The sequence below is a fragment of the Haemaphysalis longicornis genome, unplaced genomic scaffold (assembly GCF_048455015.1).
Source record: "Haemaphysalis longicornis isolate Haplotype H1 unplaced genomic scaffold, Haemaphysalis longicornis Haplotype H1 scaffold_2, whole genome shotgun sequence".
Taxonomy (NCBI): domain Eukaryota; kingdom Metazoa; phylum Arthropoda; class Arachnida; order Ixodida; family Ixodidae; genus Haemaphysalis; species Haemaphysalis longicornis.
In genome coordinates this window covers 105,476,915-105,503,590 of record NW_027526295.1, presented here as the reverse complement: position 1 = coordinate 105,503,590, position 26,676 = coordinate 105,476,915, and the positions used below count along the sequence as shown (strand labels likewise).

Sequence of the window (26,676 nt, the reverse complement as noted above, 5' to 3'; positions counted from 1 at the left end):
CCTACAATTCTCAAATTGATCTTCTGCGCCACATAATGCTCAATAAAATTGACAGTTGGGCTAGTTGGTTTTGATTCATCGTAAGTAGCGCTAGAGACGGGACACAGAAGAGAAGACACACACAACGGCGCTAAGACACACACGACGCCGTCCTGTGTGTCTTCTCTTCTGTGTCCCGTCTCTAGCGCTACTTACGATGAACCACATAATGCTGCCAGGCATAGAGAGGGAAGCAAAAACAGGGCGTGTAATTTAATATGCACGTTTTGAGGTGAAGAAAATCCCCCCAGACCCAGATAAACGCCACTTGTGCTAGGAGCTGCTGGGCGAGACTATGGGCGAGACTACAACACCCCCGTAGCTTAGGCTGCATTTGACAAAGCTGACATAGCCCTTACTGCCACACTCTCACACGATGAAGACACAGAGTAGGTGCGAAAATTTTGTGAAACCTCAAATAATCAAAAATGTCCCTAGTTTACATCTCGATCAGAAAAGCACAGCCAAAACACTTCCGTACAAAACGCATCCGCTGCAAAATAGACTATAAACTGTGAAATCGATACTAACGTCTGAGAAGACGAAGACATCACCAACAGACCACACCCCCTGGGAACTGAGCTGTCTCGACTCCGAGAAGACCACTCGAGCCTTGCCGCAAATGTCTGTGACACTCACGTCCGCTTCTGCGAAAAGATGCAATCAAAACTTGTGAACTTGGATGTGGAAAGGGAGGGAAGAGAGAGAGAGAGAGAGAGAGAGAGAGAGAGAGAGAGAGAGAGAGAGAGAGAGAGAGAGAGAGAGAGAGAGAGAGAGAGAGAGAGAGAGAGAGAGAGAGAGACCAAGTCTGAAATACGCTCACAAACAACACAAGTTTTGTCAGATAAAGCATTATCATCTTGAAATCATCCGCACACCAAGAACTAAGGCGTAGGTGCAATGGAAGTTGTCTCAGAGCCTCACATGCACCATTTTCTGGGATAAAACAATACGGGAGCGGTCATGAGGTCAACGACAGGCGAAGGGGTGATATTTGCTACGAAATGCTAAAATTTCCCTCATCTGAAGTACCACGAACAAAAAAGGACAAGAACGAACAGCTGGACACGTTTTTTAATTCAAAACAAACATTGAGTGTAAAGGAACGAAAATAAAAAACACGGCGAAACGCCCGCACTAGTATACACAATCTCACGCACTGCGCTTAAAATATACATGCAACTTTTTCAGCTGGCTATCTGTCAAATGCACTTTTACGCAACCTTTAATAAACGCGGTGCATTTTTTGTACACCCAGCAATGCCATTCAACCTGTACCTCCATATACTCCCTTACGGCAAGCCACAAGTGAAATGTTCCCTGCGGCCAAGGTGTCGCTACCAGATGAAGCCAAGCCGAATGGAGCTCATAACTAGAGAAGTGGAAGTTTCTCCACGCAAGTTTCCTGCCTGACGGAATCAAAATGAGAGCAAATTTTGTGACCGTACGAGTTACCATCATCCACACGTTCACAAATGCTACACCATGCCGTCACACGGAGCCACTCACCTTCATTGGAATAGTAGAGCACATTGAGCCCCTCTGTTCGGACCATGTCTTCGTCAAGGCTGGTGTCTTCAGGCCTTCAGAACAGAAGACAACCGGCGGATACTTATTACTTTGTGCCTGGGAGCTGCTCCCAGGAAGTGCGGTGGCCAAAGTAGTTCTAAGGAGTTTCTCCAGCTTCTGTTCTACAGTAACATACAGCAAGTCGGAGCACATCACTTCAAAGCATGTCTTGTAAAAGCTTAAGTTGCACACCCTCCTAGTTCTTAGGAATAATTTCAAATAGCGTTGAACACATGATGAAGCCAGAGTTGAGTAGGAAAGCCTGACAACCTGCACATGAAGCAGTTGTTTTTCCTCCTGCTGTGAACAAAAAATATTTGCTCGCAGTAAATTATCACAATAGAAAAGTTTTAAAAAAAGAGGCTAGTGCAGAATTTGTAGGGCTGTTTGAAAAAGCTTGTTTGCCAACAGATACATAGTTCCCTTAACTTGAAATATACAGTGTACCGCGAAAACACGACTTTCAAGGAGCCGGGCGATAGCGTTATACGACCAGGGTGACGTATGATCAGGGTACGGGCGAATGCCGGACAAGTAGAGAGTCTCACGCAACAGGTGGGGGGCTATAAGAACTTATTTAAATTACCTTATTAGATGCGACTGCATCTCATTCACTCGCCTTGTCCATGCAGCGTCGTCGGCGTTGTTGTCGTCCGCCCCTCCCCCATTCTCCTCGCCGCGCCAGCTGCGCTCTCCGCCGCTCACCCTCTTTCCTCTCCGATGCCCCTCTCTCGCGAGGGGCATTAGATTGGATTCGAATGAATTGGCTTGGCTTGGCTTGGATTGGATTAAAGTGGATTGTGTTGGATTGTGTTGCGTCATAGCCGCGGCAGACACACTGGCGCCGGCGCATGTGCAGTACTCTCTCTTCCGCGGTCTCCTCTTCTTCGGGCGCGCTGCGCATATAACCGGTGTGCCGCTCTCCGGCGGTCTTTCGGTCAACGGTTGCTCTCCGCTTGCGCTTGAACCCCCCTCAGCGTCGCATCACACCAGGGTTCCCGCGAGGGGAGGTGGGCGTAATTTTTTTTTTATAGTGTGTTCACGTGCAATTTCTGAATCTCTAGGTAAAATCCCTAATTTTCAAAAAAATAAAAAAATAACACCTATCTTGTGCCCCTTTCCCCTCCATGGCATCTGTGCTAGACCGCCAGCCCTGCAACTTGCCCGCACAAGATAATCTTATCTTATCTTATCTTACTCTTATCTTGTGCATGCGCAAGATAAGCACGCGCAAGGCCGAGCAAATTGACCGGGGAAGAGGCCAAGAGTGTGAAACTGCCCAGGCCGAGTGAAACGAACTACGAGGCGGCGATGTAAAAAAGGCGGGAGAGAAAGTAACGGAGCGACAACATGGCTTCGAAAGACACTGATAAGCTGAGATCAGGTGGTGAGAGTAATAAAGGCTGGAAAGAAAGGACCGCGGGGCTGTGCGGAGGTTGAAACAATGAACAGGGGGAGACGGTGTTGTGAAAGGAAGAAACTTGGATAGAGCGGGCGGGGAAAGTGGGTGTTCGGTCATCACCGTGGGGTTGCAGCGTATGCATTTTCACATTCGTCGGCTCAAATGGGAGCTTCAAATTATTGGCCAACCGGCCACCTGGACTTTAACTTGTCACAGTTGGCACATTTGCGTTCTGCCGCTGCGTGGGGCCCTCGAAAGTTAACTCCCACCTGCCAGTACCCGCCCGCCTGTTTGCTTCTGTTCAGCAAGCAATCGGGCCTACCGTATAATGCGGAATATAGGTCGAGGCGGAATATAGGTCGACCCCCTTACCTTGTAGCCGAAAAATGCAAAAAAGAAATAATTAGGTACCAACCATTGTTTTATTAAGACTGTAGCTTGTTTCGTCTCAGATTACTCATTTAAAACTGTCTGAAGTATCGTCGGATGACTGCTTCTGGCTCGCTGTCGCCCACACAGCAGGTCGTCCTTGGTGCAGTCCAGGGAATTGCTTATGCAGCACTTCTTAAACACTCGCAAGACGATGTCATCTTGAAGCGAGCGCAAAGCATGGGACACTCGTGTGCAGACCGGAGCGACAGCCAGTCTGTGCAGGCGGTCAGCAAACATCTTGGGGTATCCATTCGTAGAGACATCGCACCACGCTAGCAGACAAAATTTACCCCTTTGTACAGCAGCACAGGTGCACAGAACAGCGCCCATGAAACGAGGCCTTCCGAGCGTTGCATACCGAGAGCTGCCCCTTCAGCTAACGCCGCTAGCAACTTCTTTTGGTGATACCGAACTGGCGCAAGGTGGACACGTCATTGGCCTTGGAAAACCCCCAACTTTCCTTTTAAATGCTGCTGTAAACTGCTAAACTCATTTTGAGCAAGAAGAAAATTGCACGCACACATTCGCCGACAGCGAGAGAAGCAACAAAACAAAGATGGCGTCGCATCCGATTGATGGTGGTGGCGGCGATGGTGCCTTTGGGGTTTGGATGGGCTTGATGGGCTGCCCGGTCGCCAGATGACAACTGCCAGTGACTGCAATATAGGTCGAGGGGTGACTTTTCGGCAAATTTTTCTGTAAATAATCTCGACCTATATTCCGCATTATACGGTACCTGCGGACCTTTGCACATCAAACAGCATCAAATGGGGATTAAGAATAAAGAAAGGTCGAGAAGAGGCAGTGAAGCGGAGAAAAAGGTGGGAAAAATGCCGGTTTATCCCTCCCAGGGTCTGTCGTATGAAGCGGACCGCGTGCTCCCGAGAGTTGTATAATCGGGGTTTTAATACAATGTTCCTATGGGGAGTTTTGTCGGGACCGCCGCGGTGATCTGTTGTAAGAAGCGGGTCATTGTAAAACTAGGGGATGTATAATCGGGGCTCAATTGTACTAATTGAAGCATGCTGGTGACCTTTGTTCATTCCAGAAAAAACCTTTGGTGCCTCTCACCAACCCTAATACAAACAGATGTTATCAATACGTGATCATGAACAAGCAAGCATAGCTTGGCAGGTTCGGCGCATCTGAAGCTGAACAGTTCACAATTACAACTTAAATTCGGTTGTAATTCAGCTCATTTTTGAGGCACCCGCCACCTTTCTTGCAAATCATGCTTGAACCTCTCACGGAAACATTACGTGGTTCCGATGAGTAACACCGCAAAGAGGAGGACAAAGGGCTGATATGTGTGAGGCACACAGAGCGTGAAGGGTTTTTGTGTGCTTTTTTGTGAACTTCGTGGAACAAAACGCTCACTGATATGGATGTCTGGTTTTGTGTCTCCTCTCTCAAATGCCACAAGACGACGAAGAGCTATTTTCCCACAACCTGAACTGGTGGACAGCTAACCGGAGCCATGGCACAAGCACTATAGCTAACTCACTCTCGCCACTAAGTTCTTTTCTTACCATGCCTGCCAGAGAGCACTGACTCTGTACGATTGGTTTTCAGCATGCCATGAAGCACTTGTGTGGACCTGCACCATCCCATGTATAATTCATAAATGGAAATTTCCATTCCAATTTTTTCTCTTCTATTTTAGAGAGCTTCGAAAAACAATGCTTTTTTTTTCCAGAGGGCGTACTATACGTGCATTCATAAACAAAGCTCAGCCTACGGGGATCAACATTGGCCATGCAATTCATATGCCAGAGTTGCAGCCTTCTTTTTTTTCATGGCAGCAGCTGCAAAAACTGCGAAGACAATGGGTCTGTTTGATTCACCATGAGCTTTGACCTGCCCAGCACTTCACCAGAACAGCATGTTTATAGCCCGTCGAACTGCTGCCACTATCTGTTTACTCTGAAACAAGTTATGAACTATCTGTGCATAGCACTCTTTTTTGAATAGTGCCTTTTTTTACACTGACCTCGCCTTTTATTCGCCCCATCACACCTACTCGTTCCCTCAGTACTGGCTAATTATACGCGTACCATTCTAAGAAGTAACGTTAAAAAGAATAATAACGCACGTACTTTGTGAATGCTGCCACTGTGGATCAAAGCATTACGTTTTTTTTTAAAGAAAGAACAGTTAGAACTTAAAACGTTTTTGTTACTTTGTGTGCTGACATAATTAAGGGTTTTTTTTTTCTGTCTCGCAATTCAGCTTTGTGCAGAATGCCTTGAATATACAGTGGAATCTCATTAAACCGTACCCGCATAAGCTGTAGTTCCTTTTTTTACGTAAAGCCGAATCCCCTGACAGCAGCATCTTACCGGTACTCACCTACAGGGCAGAAACTTGGAGGCTCACTAAGAGAGTTCAACTTAAATTGAGAACGACTCAGCGGGCAATGGAGCGGAAGATAATAGTGTAACATTAAGCGGGGTGGGTCAGGGAACAAACGCGCGTTAAGGACATCTTAGTAGAAATTAAGAAGAAGAAATGGACTTGGGCAGGGCATGTAATGCGAAGGCAAGATAACCGTTGGTCACTAAGAGTAACAGAGTGAATCCCTAGAGAAGAAGCGTGGCAGAGGGCGGCAGAAACTTAGATGGGCAGATGAGATCAAGAAGTTTGCAGGGATAAATTGGTCACAGTTGGCACAGGACCGGGGTAATTGGAGAATAATGGGAGAGGCCTTTGCCCTGCAGTGGGTGTAGACTGGTTGATGATGATGATGAAGCCGAACCCCCGACTAGGTTTTCTTTTAGCCTAATGCATTCGGATAAAATTTAGTGCCAGATAGTACGTACTCTGTTTGGGTACCCGTCCAGTACGATTTAACGAGGTTTCGCTGTATGCACAGGGCCCCCCGCCTGTTCACTGATGGGCGCTGAACAGGCCCTTGAGGCCCATGGGCCCTGGGCCCATGTGGTGCTCTAAGGTGAACACCTTGTGCAAGCCACTATTTACCCTTTCAGAACCAAGCTTCGTGATAACTAAGAGAGCGTGGATTTTTCGGAAACCAGCCTGCCTACCTGTAGAAAAGGCCGACCCTGACGCTGGCTTCGTGTGTCCCACTGCGGCCCGTAAGAGAGAGAATGCGGGCAACTTGAAAGGGCTCCCGTTGCTTCTTGTGTGCTCGTCTGGCACGCCTCGGCGAATCCTGCGGGGTTATTGAAAAGAAAATTAAAGCCGTTCCACTCAATGTGAAAGTTGTCGGAAGTGCGGAGCAGTGATCCGCCATAACGGGCTGTAGCGCCGTTATCCGCTCACTGCTATCACCCAATGCAATTCAAATTTCCCGCCTTCGCAGTGCTCACGCGCCCCCTGCCTGGAAGTGCACCAGTGGGAGTTCTGTTGTTTTTGTGCTTGCTTTTCTTCCCGCACGTGCCGACGTTGCACTGCCACTTTTTTTCGCCCACTATCGTAAAAACCAACCCAATGAGTGTTCCTAACTACCGTACTTACCCGATTCTAACGCGCACCTCTTTATCCGCAAAAATAGGCCGAAAAATCGCATGCGCGTTATAATCGGATACGAAACCGAAACTGCCAAAACAGCTGAAATTTCGTTTCACCCATCGCCATCGCCATCTCAAGATGGCGCCAAAGCTTTAAGGGGGGACACTGCTCTTAAAAAAACTTTTTTAATTGTTGAGTACACTCTGTGAAACTTGTCAGACTTGTTGCTTTTCCTCCACTGATTCTAAATATGGCATTGTTTTTTTTGTTGGTTAATTAGGTCCCGAGATAATTAGAGGTAATTAACCATTTTTGGAGGAACAATAGACAAAACTGTGTTGGTAAGAAAAATTTAATCTTTACATTTTCCAACACCATGAACACTGGTGAGTGCAATAAGACAATCAGTTTTTTTATACATCGCTTGGAACTAATTTTACAGCTCATTAAACCTTGGTGGCAACACTGGCAAGGAGCCATTTTGAGTGCCAACTTTAAACACTGAAGTTTAATGAGCTGTAAAATTAGTTCCAAGAGACGGATAAAAAAACTGATAGCCTTATTGCACTCACCAGGGTTCGTTCTGTTGGAAAATGTAAAGATTCCAGTTTTCTGACCAACACAGTTTTGTGTATTGTTCCTCCAAAAATGGTTAATTACCTCTAATTATCTCGGGACCTAATTGACCAACTAAAAAAATAATGCCATATTTCAAATCAGTGGGGGAAAAGCAGCTAGACTGACAAGTTTCACAGAGTTTACTTAAAAATTAAAAGAAATAGTTCTAAGAGGGGTGTCCCCCCTTAAGCAACAATTTTTCGGATCTAGGCGCCTAGGCTTTTCTTTCGGCATTCACACAAATCGCCAAATTATTCCACTCGCGTGCTTGATAACAGCAATGGCAGCAGCAGCAACAAAGGCGCGCCGCTTCCGCGGCTTACGAGTGGCTCCCACGCGTTCACAATGAGCGGTTAGCTGAAGCGTATGCCCCTGGAGAAGCTCGCGGGATGGGCATGCGAGGCGTGGGCCACGATCCCATCGAACATGGTTGAACGTTCGTTCAGAAGTGTGGCATCGCGAACGCGCTTGACGGCACCAATGACGAGATGTTGCGGTCAGTGGAAGGCGACAAGGAGCTCTCGGAGAGCAACGAGGAGTGAGATGAGAGATTACTTCGGGGAATAAATCGCCCGTTTCTCTTGCATTCGTTTTTCTTGCTCACAAAGTTCCTTGCGCGTTACAAACGGAGGTGCAAGTTTTTTCGTTTTTTTGCCTCGAAAATCGTGTGCGCCTTATAATCGGGGGCGCGTTAGAATCGGGTAATTACGCTAAATTAATGCGGATGCTGTCGGTTATTTACACATATTTTGCCTCAAATGTACCTACAGTTTTCTTTGCGCTAAACAACGGGGAGATGTATGACAAGCGCCAGTGGTTCACAAGTTTCGAACGCTTATGACTATATATGACGAACGCTTGGCTTTCGAAGCCTCTGGGTTATGCTGCGACGACAAAACGCCGTGTGGCTCTACATCGGTCCAGCGAGCAAGCTACGACAACAAGACGAGCTTCTAAAGTGCTCTGCACTTAATATTTTCCCACACACTCGTGGCACCATTGTAGCTGCTGTACACATGACATGCACAGCCACTGTGAAAGGCTAGTAGTATTGTGAGGATAAGGGGGTTAAATTTTGGCTAGACTAATAAATTGTATATTATTGATAATTCACGCAGACAGTGATTACAGCAAACAAATAATTGCAACAAAGTATTTTCTGCGCCTTTTTCAACCTCGTAAACATTTTACTATACACAGATTTGCCACAGGCAAGCACTTGGACTTGGCACATAGCCAGATATTCAATATGAAACTAAAGGGCGGACACTGCTCTTGAAACAGCTTCCTTTAATTTTTAACTAAACTTTGTGGAACTTGTCAGACTTGCTGCTTTTTTTCCCACTGATCTCAAACATGGCATTATTTTTTGAGAAAGTCAATTAGTTACCAAGACGATTATAAGAGATAATTAGTCATTTTTGGAGGAACAATAGATTTTGGAGGAACAATAGGAACAATTTTTGCTCTTTTATGTGAGCCCCTCCCCTCTACAATGCTTGTATGCCCTGAGGGTAAAATAAATAAATAAATAAATAAATAAATAAAACAGTGTTAGTCATAAAACCGTAATCTTTATATTTTCCAAAACTATGAACCCTGGTGAGTGCAATAAGAGAATTGTTTTTTTTTTATGTACCACTTGGAACTAATTTTAGAGCTCATTAAACTTGGGTGGCGGCACCAGAGGTAAGGAACCATTTCGAATGCCCATTTCAAACACCAAAGTTTTACTTTCAATAAATGAGTGTTGATCACAGGTATCGCATTGAAACCAAACTCAGATGCAGGGTATTCAGCTCAGTGAAATGATTTTCTTTTTAGCTGCCTTCTACTTGATGCTGTTGGCCACAGTTGGCCAACTTCATTCCAGGTCCAGCTTCATTCATCCCCTTGCATACATTTTTTTTTGCAGCAGCAAATCCAACTTGATGTTTGACAATGAATAGCATCACACAAACATTGTTGCTTTTCAAATGCACAATTCTTATGGTCTTGAATAAGCAGGAAGGGGGCAACAGAAACTTTACTCACCCGCCGCGGTGGCTCAGTGGCTAAGCCGTCACGCTGCCGAGCACGACGTCGCGGGTTCGGTTTCCGGCCGCGACGACCGCTTTTCTGATGGAGGCGAAAAGCAAAAACGCCCGTGTGTATGAGATTTCGGCGCCCGTTAAAGATCCACAGGTGGTCAAAATTAATCCGAAGCCCTCCACTACGGCGCGCCTCATCGCCTGCACTGCGTCGGCGCGTTAAACCCCACAATCAATCAATCAGAAACCTTACTCCTTACAAGAACAAGATTCTTGTGGCTGCAGACACGCACAGCATAATTTTTAAAGGAAGGGGGTTTTAAACCAACATGGTCACCTTCCTTTGATTGTTTAGCAGGGGTGAGACAGCTGAACCAGATTTAGGAGCAGCTTTTGGAGCAGCAAAATCTCAATTTTGGAGCAGATGAACCTTGATTTGGAGCAGAAGAATGACACTTATTATGTCACCTTACGAGCCTAAAAAAATAAAAATTTTGGCCACTCAGGGGGGGAAGTGCACTTTTTATTTGGTTTTGAACATACATAACACTGAAACAGCCTTTCAATAAAGTTTTTCTACCAGAGTATCACAAGGTACGAACTGCACTACCTTTTTCAAACCATTTTTACATTCTTGGGCTCTATACATAGACAGCGTAGAGTTCCATTGAAAATATCTCATTTTAAAACTAAGCAATGGTAAGGCATTTTTATTATCCTGTGAATGCCAGAATTGTTTTTTTTTTTAAATTTCAGACTTGGCTTTATGAACAAGTGTAGAGCCACAGCAAAAGTTGCGCAAAGCGAGGTGACAGTCGTCGCACCACACCAGCCCTCCCATTTCAAGCCCCAAGGTGCGCGTTAACTGCGATCGTAATTTGAGTAACGTTGGCATGTTTAGCCACCTCCCTTTTGGCCTTACATTTCAATTCGCCTTTTTCAAGACGCCGCTGCGCATGCGCGAAGCCCTAGCGGTGAACGCGAGAAACTGTTTGGAGGGCCACTGCACCATCCATCTGCAGCGTCCACCGATACTCGGCTGAGGCCCATGCATCGTCCCCTACGTGAACTGCAAACATCTAGCCACTTTTGTGTTTGAATGTAATGCCGCTTTCGTGTGCTGCGTACAAGTGCACCTCTTGGGCCAGAAGTGACAAGAAGGAGCATTTTTTTTCCACTTCCCATCAGCTACACACAACAGGCAACGCCGAGAAGCCTGGATTAGGACTGTGAGACGCCAGTCTGTAAATGGGAAGCAGAAAGTAACCGCAGTTAAGTTTAACCGTGGTTACGAAACTTTAACCGCGGTTATCACAAACTGCGGTTTTGTCTGTAACACACGAAATTCCAATTGTGGTGACCGTGGTCACTTGGTTGTGAGCGTAACAAAAACAAATTACCACACTTTTAAGTTAACGAGAAAAAACAAAACAGAAGCAGTGTAGACAAAACGAAATATCGTTATAGCAGTCGCTTCAGACCCAAATGCAACGCACTCGCGTGTGGCGAGGAGAGGGGCTTCCCCAACTGCTCGCAACCGGCTTGGTTTGCCCAGGTCTGCTCGGTGTTGGGAACTTTAGGCTTAGCAGCGCGGTGGATATTTGACCGCCGCTATCTCTACAACTGCGAATTACAATCCATAGCACAATTTTTCACCGCACTAACATCAACTTTCTCACATGTGGAAGTTCTTTTCCGCGATCAGATTGATTTTGAAGAGCGGTGATAAGCTGTTGCTGCCGTGGTCTGGGACGGTTCGAGCCGCTTGCAGTTCTGTGCGGGCAGGCGCGCCGGCGTGTTCGCAGGCACGGCCGACCTGCGCGCCGATCGTTTCCGAGTGCTGAAAACGCTTCATGATGGCCTGGTTTATCCATTTATTTGGCGGAAGACGCACGGAATTTACAAATTTAGGACGGCTTTTGTCGTAGTTGATCGGGTGGATCGGGAAACGAGCCGCTGCTGACGGGCAGTCACGCTACTTGCGAGAGCAACGCAAAGAACGCCAGCGCCTCTTGGGGGCAGTGTTGGGGCGCCTGCTATTTGAGAACCTTCGTCTCCTCCAAACGCCAGGTGGTTTTTTTTTTTCGCCTCCGCTGATGCGCGCCGCCACTTGCGTCCGAATTGACTTTGGCGATTGGCATTTTTGAGCACTGCGGCTTAAGGGAACTGCGGTTAGCGTTACTGAACTGAGGTGGCCAAGCACAGTTTGCGTTGTTCCCTGAATTGTTCCACTGGCGATTGCATGCTGATTCAGGGGAAGTATAAGATTAAAAAAAAAAGCGACCAGGTGAGACGGAAAGCTACCTTCTCTTCGAGTGTCGAAAAACAACGCGCTCACGCCGAAGGCAACAACCACGACGCACCGCACTAACCTTGACCTCCAATCTGCTTTCTGTCGCTACCTCAAGAGGGCGCCACACTGCAGCGAAAAAAGCGGATTCACATAGATGAACTATTATAACTAGCGTGCGATAATAGCCCGTCCCACTATTGGACACTGCTTGAACATTTTTTCGGCGATGAAGCCTGCGCCGTCACTTCTGCAGTGTTGATCGTCCCGTTGCCGCCGTCCGCTAGCTCGCTGTCAAAGGCAGCAATAACTCAGCGTTTTATATAACCACAATGAGTCCGAAATTTCACTTCAGGCACGCACCGCACCTCACACTCAAGGCCGAAACAGGGCGAATTCGCAGGCACCACGTTGTTTTTCACGAACGCCCTCCCGTCTTTCCGAGTCGCGCAACTTCCCGCAACAGATCAAACGACTAAATGTAAACCATGCAAACTCAGCCACCCCATAACCAAAACGGTGGTATAAATCGGCGATACGCACTCTCCCTGAATCACAAGCAACTGCTTCGCCTGGCGGCCATGTTTTCCAACCTTCAATACACCGAGATGGCGGTGCCCAGAATGTCGCTCCGGAGATGCGGTGCTCTGAAAATAGCTGTTTTTTGATCAACTTGCACAAGTAGTTTGCCATCTCAGTACACATAAGTATTTTTTCTACAAGTCTATGCAATGGTTCCCAGTGGGAAAACTTTAAAAACACAGAACATACCATGTGCAACCCGACACCATGACTTTCGAAAACACTATCCCGGGACAATTTTATGCGGTTTTTTTCACTGGATGATCAATCAATTAAACCTTCACAAACAAGATCACTTTCTGGGTGCTGGAAAATTATGACGTCAGTAACCATTTTCCCCCACTGAAACTTACGGGAGCGGTAAAATCCTTGGCTCTCAGTCTATTTTGGAGCAGCTTGGCGCAATTTTTGCAATTTTTCAGCTTTTGGAGCAGCCTGGCACCGCAAGAAAACAAATTTGTATCAAAAATGCGCAATATGCGCAGCTGTCTCACCCCTGGTTTAGTAAACCCTGCTGAAGGCATAATAACGCCTCATCGTCCTCAACAAAGAAACAGTCAAGCAAGCAGAGAAATCATCAAATTACTACACACCTTCGGTCCAGCCCCCAGCTTCACCGTTCCGGGCGCGAGAAAGACACAGCTGCCCACGAGGTACGTCTTCTGCCTCCACCGCAACGAGGCGTACAGGACATCCCCCTTGCTGTTCTGGGAAATGGCGCCTCGAAGCTCCCACTGTTCCGCCTGCACCAGAGGAAGCACTTGCATCAGGTATCGCTCGAGGTAACCAAATCCATACCTGCCAGGTTCTCCGAGATGGCATTAAGGAGCTCTGACAGGGGAACGGGGGAGGCTAAGGGATCAAAAAATTAGTAGCAGCAGAGTGCAATTATTTACACTGCTTCTTCCAAACAACTAATGAGGTATGCACCACTGGTCAGATGCTAAATCTTTGGCGGGGCTGACGCCACCTTTTTCAGGAAGTCCTGGTAATACTGTAGAGCGTAACAATGTTCGTACCTGTGACTCCTCGCTAAAAGAACGTGGCTGAGGGTTGTGTTAGACATGATGATGATGAAAAAACATTCATTGCACAGAGTGGAATGTGTTACGGCCGCTTGCCGGTAGGATGGGTGCTCGGAACTGGGTGCAATTTTTCTTTACCATACTGAACTGCCTCTCACATTTCGTGTTTCTGTGTTACTAAGCGGCTTAACTTGCACGCATGGCCGACTACGCTTTTTAACCTCCTCACTTATCACGATGTCAATCGCTGTAGGATTGTATTAGACTGTCGGGTAGCTCTGGCGCAATGTGTCCAAACTGGGAGAAAGGTTTGGCCTGACACGGGTGTGTATTCGGGAGATCTTCGTTTCGGCCGTACAATCGTACAAAACCATCAAAATTCGGGAGTCTCCCGGACAATTCGGGAAACCTGGCAGGTATGCAAATCCAACTTGCCAGGGCTGAATATGCAGCAGCCCAAAGCAAAAACGTTTCACTACTTTTGGCCGCAGGCAACACGAATCTACATTGTGCGAAACAAAATTTTGTGCAATTACGTCTATTGTATGGTTCGGCTTAACCTCTGGCTTACGGCCAAGACCACTCCGAATGTGACAATTGGAAAACCAGGGCCCGACGAGCTAAATTTATGGAATTGTTCAAAACAAACGCTTTTGGGAAAGCGCACTGAACCTTATTTGCAGACTAATTGAAGTACATGAATAAGACTAGACTGTCAATAAGACTGCCAATAAGCAGGTTTGTTCAAGAAAGCGGGCCCAGGCCTTTTTGTATTGGAACAAGTACCGTTACCTCATTTCTTCAAATGTTCCAAACACACTGCCACCTGAGACATGGCTGCCCAGCAAAGCTATGTGTGGTGCTTGCTTAGGACTGAATGGTCGTTGTGATTTTCAGCCTTGTCAGCTCATCTGAATTTATTTTCTTTAGCAGAAGTTCATTCAATGCCCGCTCTACTTCACTGCACTCCACTGACATTGTGGGTGTCGACCCAAGATGTCTGATAAGTGAATACGCAGTAATTATTATTTTACACAAATAACACAACTCACATTGGCTTCAGTCAGACGTTCAGTATTCGAAATTTTTTTTTAAGGCTTTCGAACATAACAAATACTAGTGAACGTTACGCTGTTTTTTTTTTTCTTTTAAGCAATGACGCGTATCTGTGCAAGAAGACACTAACATGCCTTCCTTTCTTCCTTCATACTATATGAGCCTTGAGTCGCTTTCATGCGTTAAGGCTTGGCTGCCGACGAGTTAAAGGAAGTGAAATGTGCACGCCCTGACCCCCACTCAGATACAATGAACCAATGCACAAACCCCCACTAAGCAACCATGCCAGAAACAAACCTCCCATTGGGAGTGCTACTTTTTGCCTTTTAGTATGGCTTGAGCTTCCTTTGTCTGGTGTTATCTTATTGCTGTTCCCATAGCGTTCTGGAAGTCCGAAGGTGAGGCTCTGCTGCGCGCAAGGTGGTAAGGTGTACGTAGAAGCAGATAATCAAGCGTGGCAGGCGTTATGCTACAAAAATCCGAGGACACTTAAGCACTTCTTATGGGTTGTGAACGTGAAAGTATGCATGTCCAGCTGAACACCTGACTCTGTAATCTTGCCACCGGAAACGATCAGTTTTGTGATCCACCTCAATTAACACTTTCGAATGGCTTTGATCTGTCTCCCAAGCGTTGCGTTGCTGCTCATTCCTGTTGATGTGTAATGGGACAGTTGATGATGGCGATGAATTCCACTGCCTCTTTTTCCACTCCCTTCATCTGTGGTATAATGACGTTGACAACCACTTCCCACTACTGCAGTTTGAACTGTGCTGTTGAACGCCTTGAGGCCAGAATGTCTCCGAAGGAGTCGCTTATTTTATTATTGTTATTTTTTACTGCGGGAGCCGATGTTGGGCACCGGGTTTTTCGCTCAAACCAGTGCTGCAGAACATCACGTGCTATAGAACACCTCGTGCAGTGGAACGCTTCCAAAGGAGCCATTTTCCTCTCACGGACACTGGATGCCAGCCTTCTTGCTCAATGGGCAATTTAAGGCTTTTGCCTTAATAGAAACAAAGAACGAAAGAAATGAGAGAAGGAAGGAGGGAAAGAAACAGGAAAGAAGAAAAGACACGAAGGAAGCGTACACTGACGTGCAAGACTCGAAGGTAGCAAAGCTGTACGCAACCTTCACGACCACCACGATGGTTTAAGTCCACGCTTGCAGCCGATTTGCTTTTTCCTTGCTGCTGCAAAGACCTCTATTCCATCACTGTTGCTATAAGTGTGAGCTGCCTTCTTTTTTCGGAAGTCGCAATCATTGGACGTCACCTCGGAGGGCCGTACGCTACGGCGCGTTTTTCTCATTCCGAGCTAGTGTTGCCACAATTACTGCAAATGCTGGTGTCTTTCTCGTTCTGAGGAGGAGGAGGAGGAAAAACTTTATTGTGAGCCTGTGATGTGGGAGTGGCTCCTCAGTCCAGGAGACCATGGGACGACCTTGCTGTCTCAGCCCTGGGCTGCCACGAATATGACAAATGCGGGATTTTTTTTTTTTTTTTTTTTGTGGCCGATCTTGGCCAATCTCCCTAAGTGGTACTTCAAAAAAACATGCTGTTGGGCTAGTTAGTACATACCGAATGGGAGGCTTACCGCAAAGAAGATGAGAACGGTGGCAGACAAGACAGACGCCTGTTTCGTCTGACACCATCCTCGTCATTTTTGCGCTAAGCCTCCCATTCCCTAAGTGGGTATGCTTGGCTTCCCAAACGTGTGCCGGGGACGCCGGGCGGTTGCCGTGAGGCATGCGCGCACGAGCGCTCGGCGTTATCTTGGTTTTTTAAATGCAGGCAGAAAAAAAAAGACTTGCTAAATAGCTTCGCTGTTGAAAAGAAACAAGGAAAAAGTAGAACAAAAAAGGAAGGAAGGAAGGAAGGAAGGGAGGGAGGAAGAGGTTGGAGCACGTTTTGCAACTTGACAGTCACCTGTCACCAGCAATCTGTATGGTGGGCGTACTGTGATACGACTCGTTTTGGCTGCATTTTTTTGGTTGAGAAGGGTGTGATACGTTTGTTGTGCAGAGGAGGAAAGAATAAGAATTTTTCATTACCAGTATAAGGCACACATTTACTACGCATTCATTGCACGAACACGGCTGAGCCCACTACCATGCGAGCAGATACCATAGTGCAAGCGCCACAGTTTCGACTTCAGTGTACAAGTCATGGAGCTGTTTTCTTGCAACGCCAACCTCAGCCATACATTTAAAGAAATACTAATGCTGATGCTACGTGCAGTAAAGAATAAAAAATAAAAAAAACTTTTTACTGAAAGTTTCTCTTCTGCATCATATGCCTGGTCACTGGTCACCCTGTGGTTGATGTATCTATGACAGCAGATGTTGATGACAATAGTGATGATACTGTGCATCAGAATCCCAGCAACTGCTAAAGACAAATAACCTTGGACTACTGCACTAAAGCAAATCTTAAGACCCCAAATGAAGCCTTGAGAATTGCTTTGCATTTGTTAATGAAGCTCGCCTGCTGCTGCGTGTGTTGCGAAATCAATGTGGCCAGTTAGCAAATCATGACTCCTTTTGCCTTTGCTGCAAAGGCGAAAACTCACACACGCCCACAGCTGACATTACCACAAGTGAATATGAAGTAATAAATTGGAAATTATGTAACCTTCAGTCGCAATATCAATGATGCTAATGACATCACCTAAGCTGCCAAACTACTATTTCCCCAATGTTCATTCACAGACACTTTCTGAGACTTTGCCATGTCCCTATCCTATTCATAGTTCAATTACCATACCAGTTTAAAGTCTTAAAGTCTAGAACAAGTAGGCCGCATTCCGTTTTTTTTTTGTTGATTTACATGCACTCTGAAATGAGTCAACTACGCTCAAAAGTGCTGTTTTCCTCACACAACCCTACTCGCCGATTTGCAAGACGCAAGTTATGATGACACACTGGCAAGTTTGCAAGGCTAAATCTAGTGGATCGCTAGCATGTTTAACTAGTACAACTTGTGTGTGAACAAACAGAAAGCCGATATTAACCGTCATTATGGTAGTTTTATCTCTTCTTCTATTCGTTACCAATAAGCTAATGCTTATAACCAAACTAAATTATCAAACAACAAATTAAGTGTTAAACAATGCAGCAAAAAATAAGGCTTCAACAAATGTTCCTTAAATCGGCGCCGCTCTATGCAGCCATAGGACAGAAATGCCCACATCAGTCGTATGTGCATAGTACTGAAGGTACGTAGACAACATTTGCATCATCAGAGACTGCTGGCTTCGTGTTAAATTGACTCTGTAGCTAAGTGTTTTTTAACAGAAGAACATTGCGAAACATTTCTCCTCATTTTTGCACTTCTGGAAGCGATGCACTGCGGCTGACTGTTCTTGCATTTTTGAAGACTGTAGAGAAAATTACAATGGTTTACAATTACCCTTGCAACTAAATCCTTGCATCGATGCGAATTTATTTTTTTATTTTTATTTTGACACCCATGACACTAACAGTAGTTGGTTGTTTTGTTGACAGTGGACGATGGTCGCAAATTGTTTGCACGAGATCACAGAGGGTGTGTCGCAATTTCAGCACAACTGTCGGTGATTGTGACTAACACCGAAATTGACTGCCAAAAGTCACTGCGCAGGCAAAACAACACGTTTCCCTCTACATTGCGACACTGCTCCAAACAGCAAGCACACTGCTTGGGACGTGCAGCTTGCAAACTTAATTACAAACTTGCAGAAAAGCTTATCAGCACCTTATCTGCCCCCACCGTTTCCGACTGCCGCCGCCCTGCACACTATTTGGCGAACAACTCTTCTCAAACATGCAGCTGCAGTGAAGCTCATGGCTACAACTATTACAACTACAACTGCTTGCATTTACTTTCTTCACAAACAACAAAGACGACAGCAACGACGAGTACTGTGGCTACGGGCTGTATATGCGCCAACAAAGAAGATGGCAGCAATTGTGACAGCAGTTATCTCTTGAGACGATGAAGATGACAATGACCAATACCAGGATTGTTTTGGCTACTGAATGCCATTCATCAATGGCCGACCGACTGGACGATTGAGCTAAGCCATCCATACAGTTTCTTAGTAAGTATGCTAGAGGCGAAATTGCACCCGGGAATCCATGACGGCGTGGGGGGTTATGGGAAGATCAGTGCTGCTGGCTTGGGCTAGGCATGACATTCGGATTCTACAGCGTTTTTTTGGGTTTGCTTTCTTCACTATGCATTGATATGCCAAGACAACTGTTCCGACAGATTCTTATTAAAAGAAATACACGACTTCCTTTTCCCTTAGCTTTAAAACTGCGTGTTTCTTGTTTTCATATGTAACAGAGCACTCTTCTTGGCGTTTTGGGGGCACTGCGTTCAAATTTACGGCCACTGAAACATTTCAATCCAAGCCAACGACGAAAGTAAGGCAAGTGTAGGGTATAATGGTGGCCCGTGACGACACAGACGGCCTTGATGTGAGCCGCATAGATGCTAGCGCCAGATTTCTCTCTAGTGTATGTTGTAAAAAACTCTATGAAGCTATCATATACCAAAAACACGGCACAAATGACTTCACTAAATTTAACATACATGGGGGGAATCAATGCTGCATAACTGAGCCCATCAGCACTGAAACCTCTTACCGTATTTTCCGGTGTATAAGTCGCATTTTTTTTTCCTGAAATTTTCATTGGTGCGTCTTATACACCAGTGCGACTTAAGTATGGAATAAATCCGGTCCGCGGTGGCCACGCGTGGCCAGCGCACGTTGAGACACCGCTCTATGGTCTAAATGAATCTGAAGCCCACCGCTATGGTGTTTCTCATAGCCCATATGTCGCTTCAGGACGTTGAACAAAAGAATTTGCAGCTTTTTCTAGTCAAAAACAATGATAATGGCCTGCGACAACCACGCGCCACTTTACGCCATGCGCAGTAACTACAGTTCAGAATAAATTCAAAGTAACATTAAACTGGGTTGCAGAAACAAAACGCAGCTTATGAATTATTACAGAGAGTAACTCTGAAGAAGGTAAACGTGCTGCTAACAAGTTTCAATTTTCGGGCCACTTCCGTTCACATCACTTCTGTCTGCCATGACACCTTTATTGCGCTGACTTACGACAGCCCGCAAGAAACACGCGATGTTTGGAAAGGTCGCCAAATGGGTCTCCGACTCTTGGGACTACAAAAAAACAGTTGTAGCCAGGTTTATAAAGGCCGGAGTGATGCGGTCCGCGAGTGGTGACGATGTTGGCAAAGAAGACATCTGTGAGTTGGAGGACGACAGTGATGCGCCGGCAGAACTCCCACTTGAAGTTGCTGAATATTTATTAGCGAGTCGGAGGAAGAAGACTTTGATGGTTTTGCCTAAACGCCATCAGTAAGTACATGCCATCTGTGTGTACCTATAAACTATTTTTGAGAAGGCAGTTCTATCTAGACTTTGGACGGTATATGCACATTTCTAGCCCTCCTTACCGGGGGATGCGTTCATAGGTGGCGGCCGCCGCAACCATGTACGTTCGCCGCACTTTCTAATGATGTGATTCACTATGAGTTTAACTAATTAACAAGTGCGTCTTATATACCGGTGCGTCTTATACACCGGTGCAACTTATATACGTTTTTTTTTTTTGCAAAAACTGCCATTTTGACATTTTGAGGGGGGGTGTGACTTATAGACTGGAAAATACGGTAATCGTAAATGACTTGAGTTCAGCGAAAACCAACAGAGTTATTCAGACTGCTAAGATTGCAAGGACCTGAATGTAAAAATTTGCCTGGATGCTCACGCCCAAAGTGTTGTGCTATAAGTTCATGCATGACCAAAGGTGAGCAAGCAAAATAAAGTCCCAAAGGAATAAGAACTGCAGCTAAAAGGAAGACTTTGAGCAATGTTACATTTATTTTGCAATCGGTGAACTACTTATCCCTCAGGATGACCGACCATTTCCTTCTTGGCCTTGTGTCGGCAGCTGTAGCAGCTGTGACTCCGCATGCCACCTGCTTGCGCCGTCAGTTCAGGGGCGTCCTCAAAGCGGCCCGTCTCGGGGAAGTACCTTTTGAAACAGGATCAAGAAAAAAAGAGAGAGAATGCAGATAAATCTCAAAGTCGGTTATTAAAGTATTTTCCTGATTTTCAGAGCACAAATATGATTTTCTATTTTTAACACGAAAGTGTTTTATTCTGGGATACACAAACATTTGGGTGACGTCATATCCGTCACAGAAATGACGCCAGTACAACGGAGCAAGCGGCCTGTAAAGGGTGCACCCCTGCACAGAGGGTCTTCTTGAGGGGAAGCAACCTTTAGAGCTAAAGAGTACGTTATACTTAGGGTTGTTCATTTTCAGGTGTTATATTTTAACACGAAATTGTTTTATGCCGGGATACACCAAGATTTCGCTGACGTCACATCCGTCACGGAAATGACGCCAGTACGCTTTTGCCGAAGTGACCCACCAGCAGGACGTCGCTCGCCAGGCACACCCACAAGACTAGACGCCGAGCCGCAAATCATGCTCAGCTGCAGATTTCGCTGCACATTTCACTTAAGTGTTTACTGATTCCTATGATCGAGGAATCAACCACAGTTTTTTATTTATAATATGTGGAAAGTACCATTTTTATGCAACTAAGGAAAAAAAGCAAACTGAATGTGAGGGCTGTTCTGTATGGCTTAATTCCGTGCGTGCGTGCGTGTATACCAGTTACTGATGCTTAACTGAGCAACTGCAATTATCACTTTTTGTATTGGTGACTGCAAAGAATTCACTCCCATTCGACCCTCACATCTGGCACTATAGGCTTGCCAAAAGCTGTCATAGGCAGACAAAGCAAACCTTACACCTTTAAAGCTGTGCCGTCTGGTCTGCACAGCTTGTTTGGGTGTGTACAAAGCTCATATTGCCTAAACAAGTGCCAATACATATAATCAAAAAATAATTAATTCATTCATTATTGGCGAAATTGACTGATTGATTTATTGTGTTGTTTAAATATTCTAGGGCACCAAAGCAATCCTTAGGATGTAGTGAATGCGAAAGCATTAATGTTAAAATGTGGAACGGATATGCCGCTATTGTGTGCACTATCATATCTCACAGCTGCTCTTGGTGTAGATGGTTCAGAGTCTGTATTGCATACACTGCACTGATGAAATTCGCAGGACAAGTGTCACGTGGCAGGCAGCACGATCATTCTAAATGTGATAATGACATGCTGCCTACAGTGCACGTGCCTGGTGGTTCACGTTTCCTCTTATCATCATCATCCTCATCCCTTTCCCCTCACAACATTTTCCTCCTCTCTTGGCCACTATGAGTGCGGGGCTTAGCCAATAGCACTTGTTTGCCTTACACACACACGCCGTTAGCAAGAACGTGCTTTGCTACTCATCTACTAATTGCTACTTAAGGGGAACACTGCTCTTAAAACAGCTTCCTTTAATTGTTAAGTAAACTCTGTCAAACTTAACAGTCTTGTTGCTTTTTCTCCACTGATCTCAAATATGGCATTATTTTTTGAGTCAGTCAATTGTTACCAATGTTGAGGGTGGCCGAGCGGTACGCCGAGGGACCGCCCCGGCAGAGCACGCAGCCCTGAGAGACACGCACTGACTCGATGCTACCAGCAGGAACATAACCCTCCCCGGCGGGGAGCTTGCTTTATTAGAGCACCTAGAGTCCACTGATGATGATGGTCGCCGTGGTGCCATCTAGTCGAGACCCGACACACTACAACCAAGACGATTAGTAGAGATAATTAGTCATTTTTGGAGGAACAACACACAAAACAGTGTTGGTCATAAAACTGTAATCTTTACATTTTTCAATACTTTAAAGCCTGGTGAAACTGACTCAAAAAATAATGTCATATTTGAAATCAATGAAGAAAAAGCAGCAAGACTGAAAAGTTTCACAGAGTTAACTTAACAATTAAAGGAAGCTGTTTTAAGAACAGTGTCCCCCATAAATCACCATTGCTGTACTACAAAGTAAAAGTCTCAAACACACAAAGGCCACAAGCCTTTTGCTAGGTTCACCGTTTGTCAGCCAGAATCTTCGAGCTGTGGTGGTCCACAAGTTTCATGCTGTTCTCGCAATCCAGCAGACCGTGGCTTGAATCCCACCAAGTGCAGAATTTACCAAGCTTATTTCAAACTAAATTAATCAAATTGTTCATAGAAGCTTTCCTGAGGAACGTGGTGCAATTCTGAGCGTTCATTGACCCATCTCTTATTCTTTCAGCCATTTTGCCATTTTGTGTGCCATGTACGCCAGATTTTCGAACAATATAGTTAACTAATGCTTTCACATTAATGTGATGGGTGCGTTCACATGAACACACACACCCACACACACACATGTATAAAACATAATAAACACTGCTCAAGCCGTTTAGTGTAGGGGCCAGTATTTTTCTGTTCCCTAGATCCATTCACCCCCCCCACCTGCTCATTGTAAGGCACTCTCACTCCTAATGTGCCAAAAAGCATGTTCATCTGGGCTTACTACAAAACCCCAATGCAGCTCATAACTTCAAGGCATACATCATTTTCAAGAAAAAAAAAAAACGAGAGAGCGAGAGTGTGAAAGAGAGAAAGAGAAAGGTGAGAAAGAAGAGAGGGAGGGAGAGAAAGAGAAACTTACAGCTGAGCGAACGTGAAGTTGTCCCTTTCGTCTGACGTCGAAGGGGGCAACTTGCCGCCTTCTTTGTACCAGTCTTCGAAAAAGACTCTCCGCTTCACCTGCGTACAAAGAAGCACACTATAATTGCAAGCTGCAGGCTGAGTATGCATCAAGTGTGAGTGCAAGTCATTGCTCTCTCCAGGTTCTTTTCAGAAAAGCCTCTACTTCCCAGAAAGAAAATGGCAAGACCCAGAGAAGCCAGCAAAGAGCTTAATTAAGGTAGGCCTTTGAAATGCTTGATGGTGATCACTACTAAGAAATGAGAACATCCCTTATTTTCCTCATTTCCTTTGGTAGCACAGGTCATTCTTCACAGACATACGCAATGGCAGAGCCAAGCTTCCCTCCTGCCAAAAAAAAAAAAAGGATGCAACACAGCAGCCCGGCAAGATAAGGCCCAATGAGATGTGAAAATACCGTAAGGTCACTGAACAATTAATTTCTTCCATTCATTACACTCATCACGAGCAGACTGAGATTTACTACTTTTGTAGATGCCGGAATATAGGGTAAAAAAAAAAAAAACACGTGATTAGATACCACTACCGTGTCTATTCTTTCAATGTGCGGTTGAAAACAGTGCAAATTGAACTTACTTTGCAGGCCGAGATGATTATGTCCACGGAGACGTCTTCGCACTCGCACGCTAGGAATATTACCGATGGGTCGCCGAAACTGCCCAGGATCGTCTCGCACGATGACCTGTTCGCGTTGAAGTGAAACATTTAAGGGGGCACATGGGTCTTTGGGACCGAAAAATTGCCCAAAAAAGCAATTTTTAAGGTATCAATTTTCCCTTGATTTGCACAGATTTTCCTCTGAAATTCCGCACGTGGAACAGTGCCAGGTACTAATTAAAGCCATAGGAACTCGATTTCAACAAAAAAAAATGACAATTTTTCTATAATTCCCCATTTCTTTGCCACGAGTGCTATCGCAGTGATAGAAAACGTGCTTCAGTAGTTGTTTAATTAGCATTATTTTTAATTGGTCAGCAGGAGTACTTCAAACCTAAAAGTTAGAATTCAAGTAAACTTGTATGTGGTTTGTTTGTTTGTTCACTATTCGTTTGTTTGTTTGTTTGTTCACTATTTGTTCACTATTCAGTTTGTTCACTATTTGTTCACTATTATTCTCAAGAACAACCAAGGAAGATATCTAATTAACTTGAAAACTAATTACCTCACATCAAAAGTAACTAGATATTTGAAAACAGGTTAAAAAATTGAACAATCCCATGAAGTTTCATCAAAATTGGTTGGAAAGCAAAAAGAAAAGTTTCTAAGACTAGTGTGCCCCTTTAACCGTGCTCCTTGGCAACCCCACAGCAAATCTAAATGTGACAAGGTGCAAAGTCAAGCTGGAGGACCAAAACTTGTACCAAGAGTGGGAAAATACACTGGCTCGTCAGTTCGTGCACCTCGGTTAGTTTGCAACATCATGAAACTTCGTTTTTCCCCAACACAGTTAATGACTGGAATGCTCTCCCCAATGGTGTAGCTACTGAACATGATTTTCACACTGCCACTGAAAGCCTCGTTATATAGCATGTATAATAGCCACTCATGCTGCATGGAGCTTTCTTTTGTAACCCATGGCTGTTTCGCAGTAATGCCATTTCTTGCAATTGCTTGAAACTTTCAGTTTCGAACCTCCCTACAATAATGCCATGTTTGTGCTGCAGGTATTTGTAATAATTATTTTAAATTAATTATTAATTTTTAATTAACAGGCTGGCCTACATTCAAGTATATATATATATATATATATATATATATATATATATATATATATATATATATATATATATACTTGAATGAAGGCCAGCCTGGTTAATTAAAAATTAATAATTAATTTAAAATAATAATTTTATATATATATATATATATATATATATATATATATAGTAAGGAAATGAGGGGCTCGTTGAGGAAATACAGAAAGATAGGTCAGCAGTCTACAACGCCAAAGGAGGCATAGGGGTGTGGTTAGGCTCTTTTCTTTTTCACTATGGTTAATGAAGTAAACATTTTTTTTTAAAATATACAGAAGAAAGAAAGAAAAACACGCGCCCAGAGTGGGGACCGAACCCACGCCTTTCGAAAGGCGTGGGTTCGGTCCCCACTCTGGGCGCGTGTTTTTCTTTCTTTCTTCTGTATATTTAAAAAAAAAAATGTTTACTTCATTAACCATAGTGAAAAAGAAAAGAGCCTAACCACACCCCTATGCCTCCTTTGGCGTTGTAGACTGCTGACCTATCTTTCTGTATATACGCCTCGAGCGCGGCCTGTAGGGGCGCCACTGAAATCCCCCTAGCGGCCCGTTTCGAAAGCAGGCGCGGGAGTCCCCGGCCCGCTCCCCCCTGTCGCCGTTGCTTTTGGGGCTCGTTCAAGACAGCGATTTACCGTTTGTCCGCGTTCGAAATACCGAATAACGTGGAGCAGGCACTCTGTTTGCAAGCCTGGTGTGTTCACGAGAGTATAAACGTTTATGACGCGATCTTAGGAAGATCTATATCAGCGCCGGGCGTGTGTCCCAGGCCGGCGTCCCGAAGCGAGCATTTGCATGTAGCTGATTGCAATTCCGCTGCCCTGAAATTTGGTGGCAGTGTCTCCGTAACCAGTGTTTCCTCCGATGGTCATGTTGCGGCCATACACACTATGATGTAAATCGATTTTGTGCACTACAAAATCCAGCGGAGCACTCATACCTGACAGCACGCAAGTTACGCCTGCCACTATCACATATCAGATATTGATCAGTACCCTGAACAAGCCAATGCGGCATAGATTTCGCAAACATTGTACCAAAGAAGTACGATGAATTATGCAAAATTACACTCCGGAGTCAGCACACGACGACAAATTTAATGCTGGGTCGTCTTGTCCAGAGGTGAGCGCTCGCAAAGATTCATCTGTTACATTTATCCTCCACGAGAAGCGCAAAGATGGGCTTATAGAGTAGTCCGCGTCCGCGACCAAACTCTTCTTCGAAACATATCGTCGTATGACACAGGGAGACTGCAGAATCTAGCATAAACCGAAATCAGAGACCCTTATCAGATACGACACTCTTCCAATTCGAGCCCGTGTGTACCAGATTTCGGCGCACGTTAAGGATCTCCAGGTGGTCAAAATTAATCCGGAGCCCTCCACTACGGCGTGCCTCATCGTCTCCGTTGCGTCGGCGCGTTAAGCCCTGCAATCAATCAATCAACTCTTTCAACGACACCTCGTATTTCTTGTGAACTGCCTACCCTGTATTCTTCAAAAAATGCTTCCTCCGAGTGATCAGCCATTCGTTGAAGGCGAAAAACAAACGAAAAGTGAACACGCAGCTTGTGTGTGTGATTACTAAAACGTCCATTCGTTGATTTCGCTCCGCATTTGTAAACAACGATAGTTGAGCGTCCTCCTCCTTATCCCCCCCCCCTCATGCCTAGCGAAATACCAGTGCATTTCGCATTCAGTTGGTCTGGTGA

General features: G+C 45.2%; 1 protein-coding gene across 3 annotated transcripts in view; it reads right to left on the bottom strand.

Moving 5' to 3' along the window:
- The window catches only part of LOC144169093 (DNA (cytosine-5)-methyltransferase PliMCI-like), a 150,967-nt gene that overhangs the window by 46,789 nt on the left and 77,502 nt on the right, over positions 1-26,676 (bottom strand). For all 3 annotated transcript variants that reach the window (XM_077698103.1, XM_077698104.1, XM_077698102.1), the window contains 8 exons: positions 23,792-23,897; positions 23,157-23,254; positions 20,452-20,563; positions 13,027-13,176; positions 9,566-9,649; positions 6,487-6,614; positions 1,549-1,622; positions 571-686 (listed from right to left, as the gene is read on the bottom strand). In XM_077698103.1, the coding sequence (XP_077554229.1) occupies positions 571-686; positions 1,549-1,622; positions 6,487-6,614; positions 9,566-9,649; positions 13,027-13,176; positions 20,452-20,563; positions 23,157-23,254; positions 23,792-23,897 (868 nt within the window). The remainder of the gene's footprint in view (positions 1-570; positions 687-1,548; positions 1,623-6,486; positions 6,615-9,565; positions 9,650-13,026; positions 13,177-20,451; positions 20,564-23,156; positions 23,255-23,791; positions 23,898-26,676) is intronic.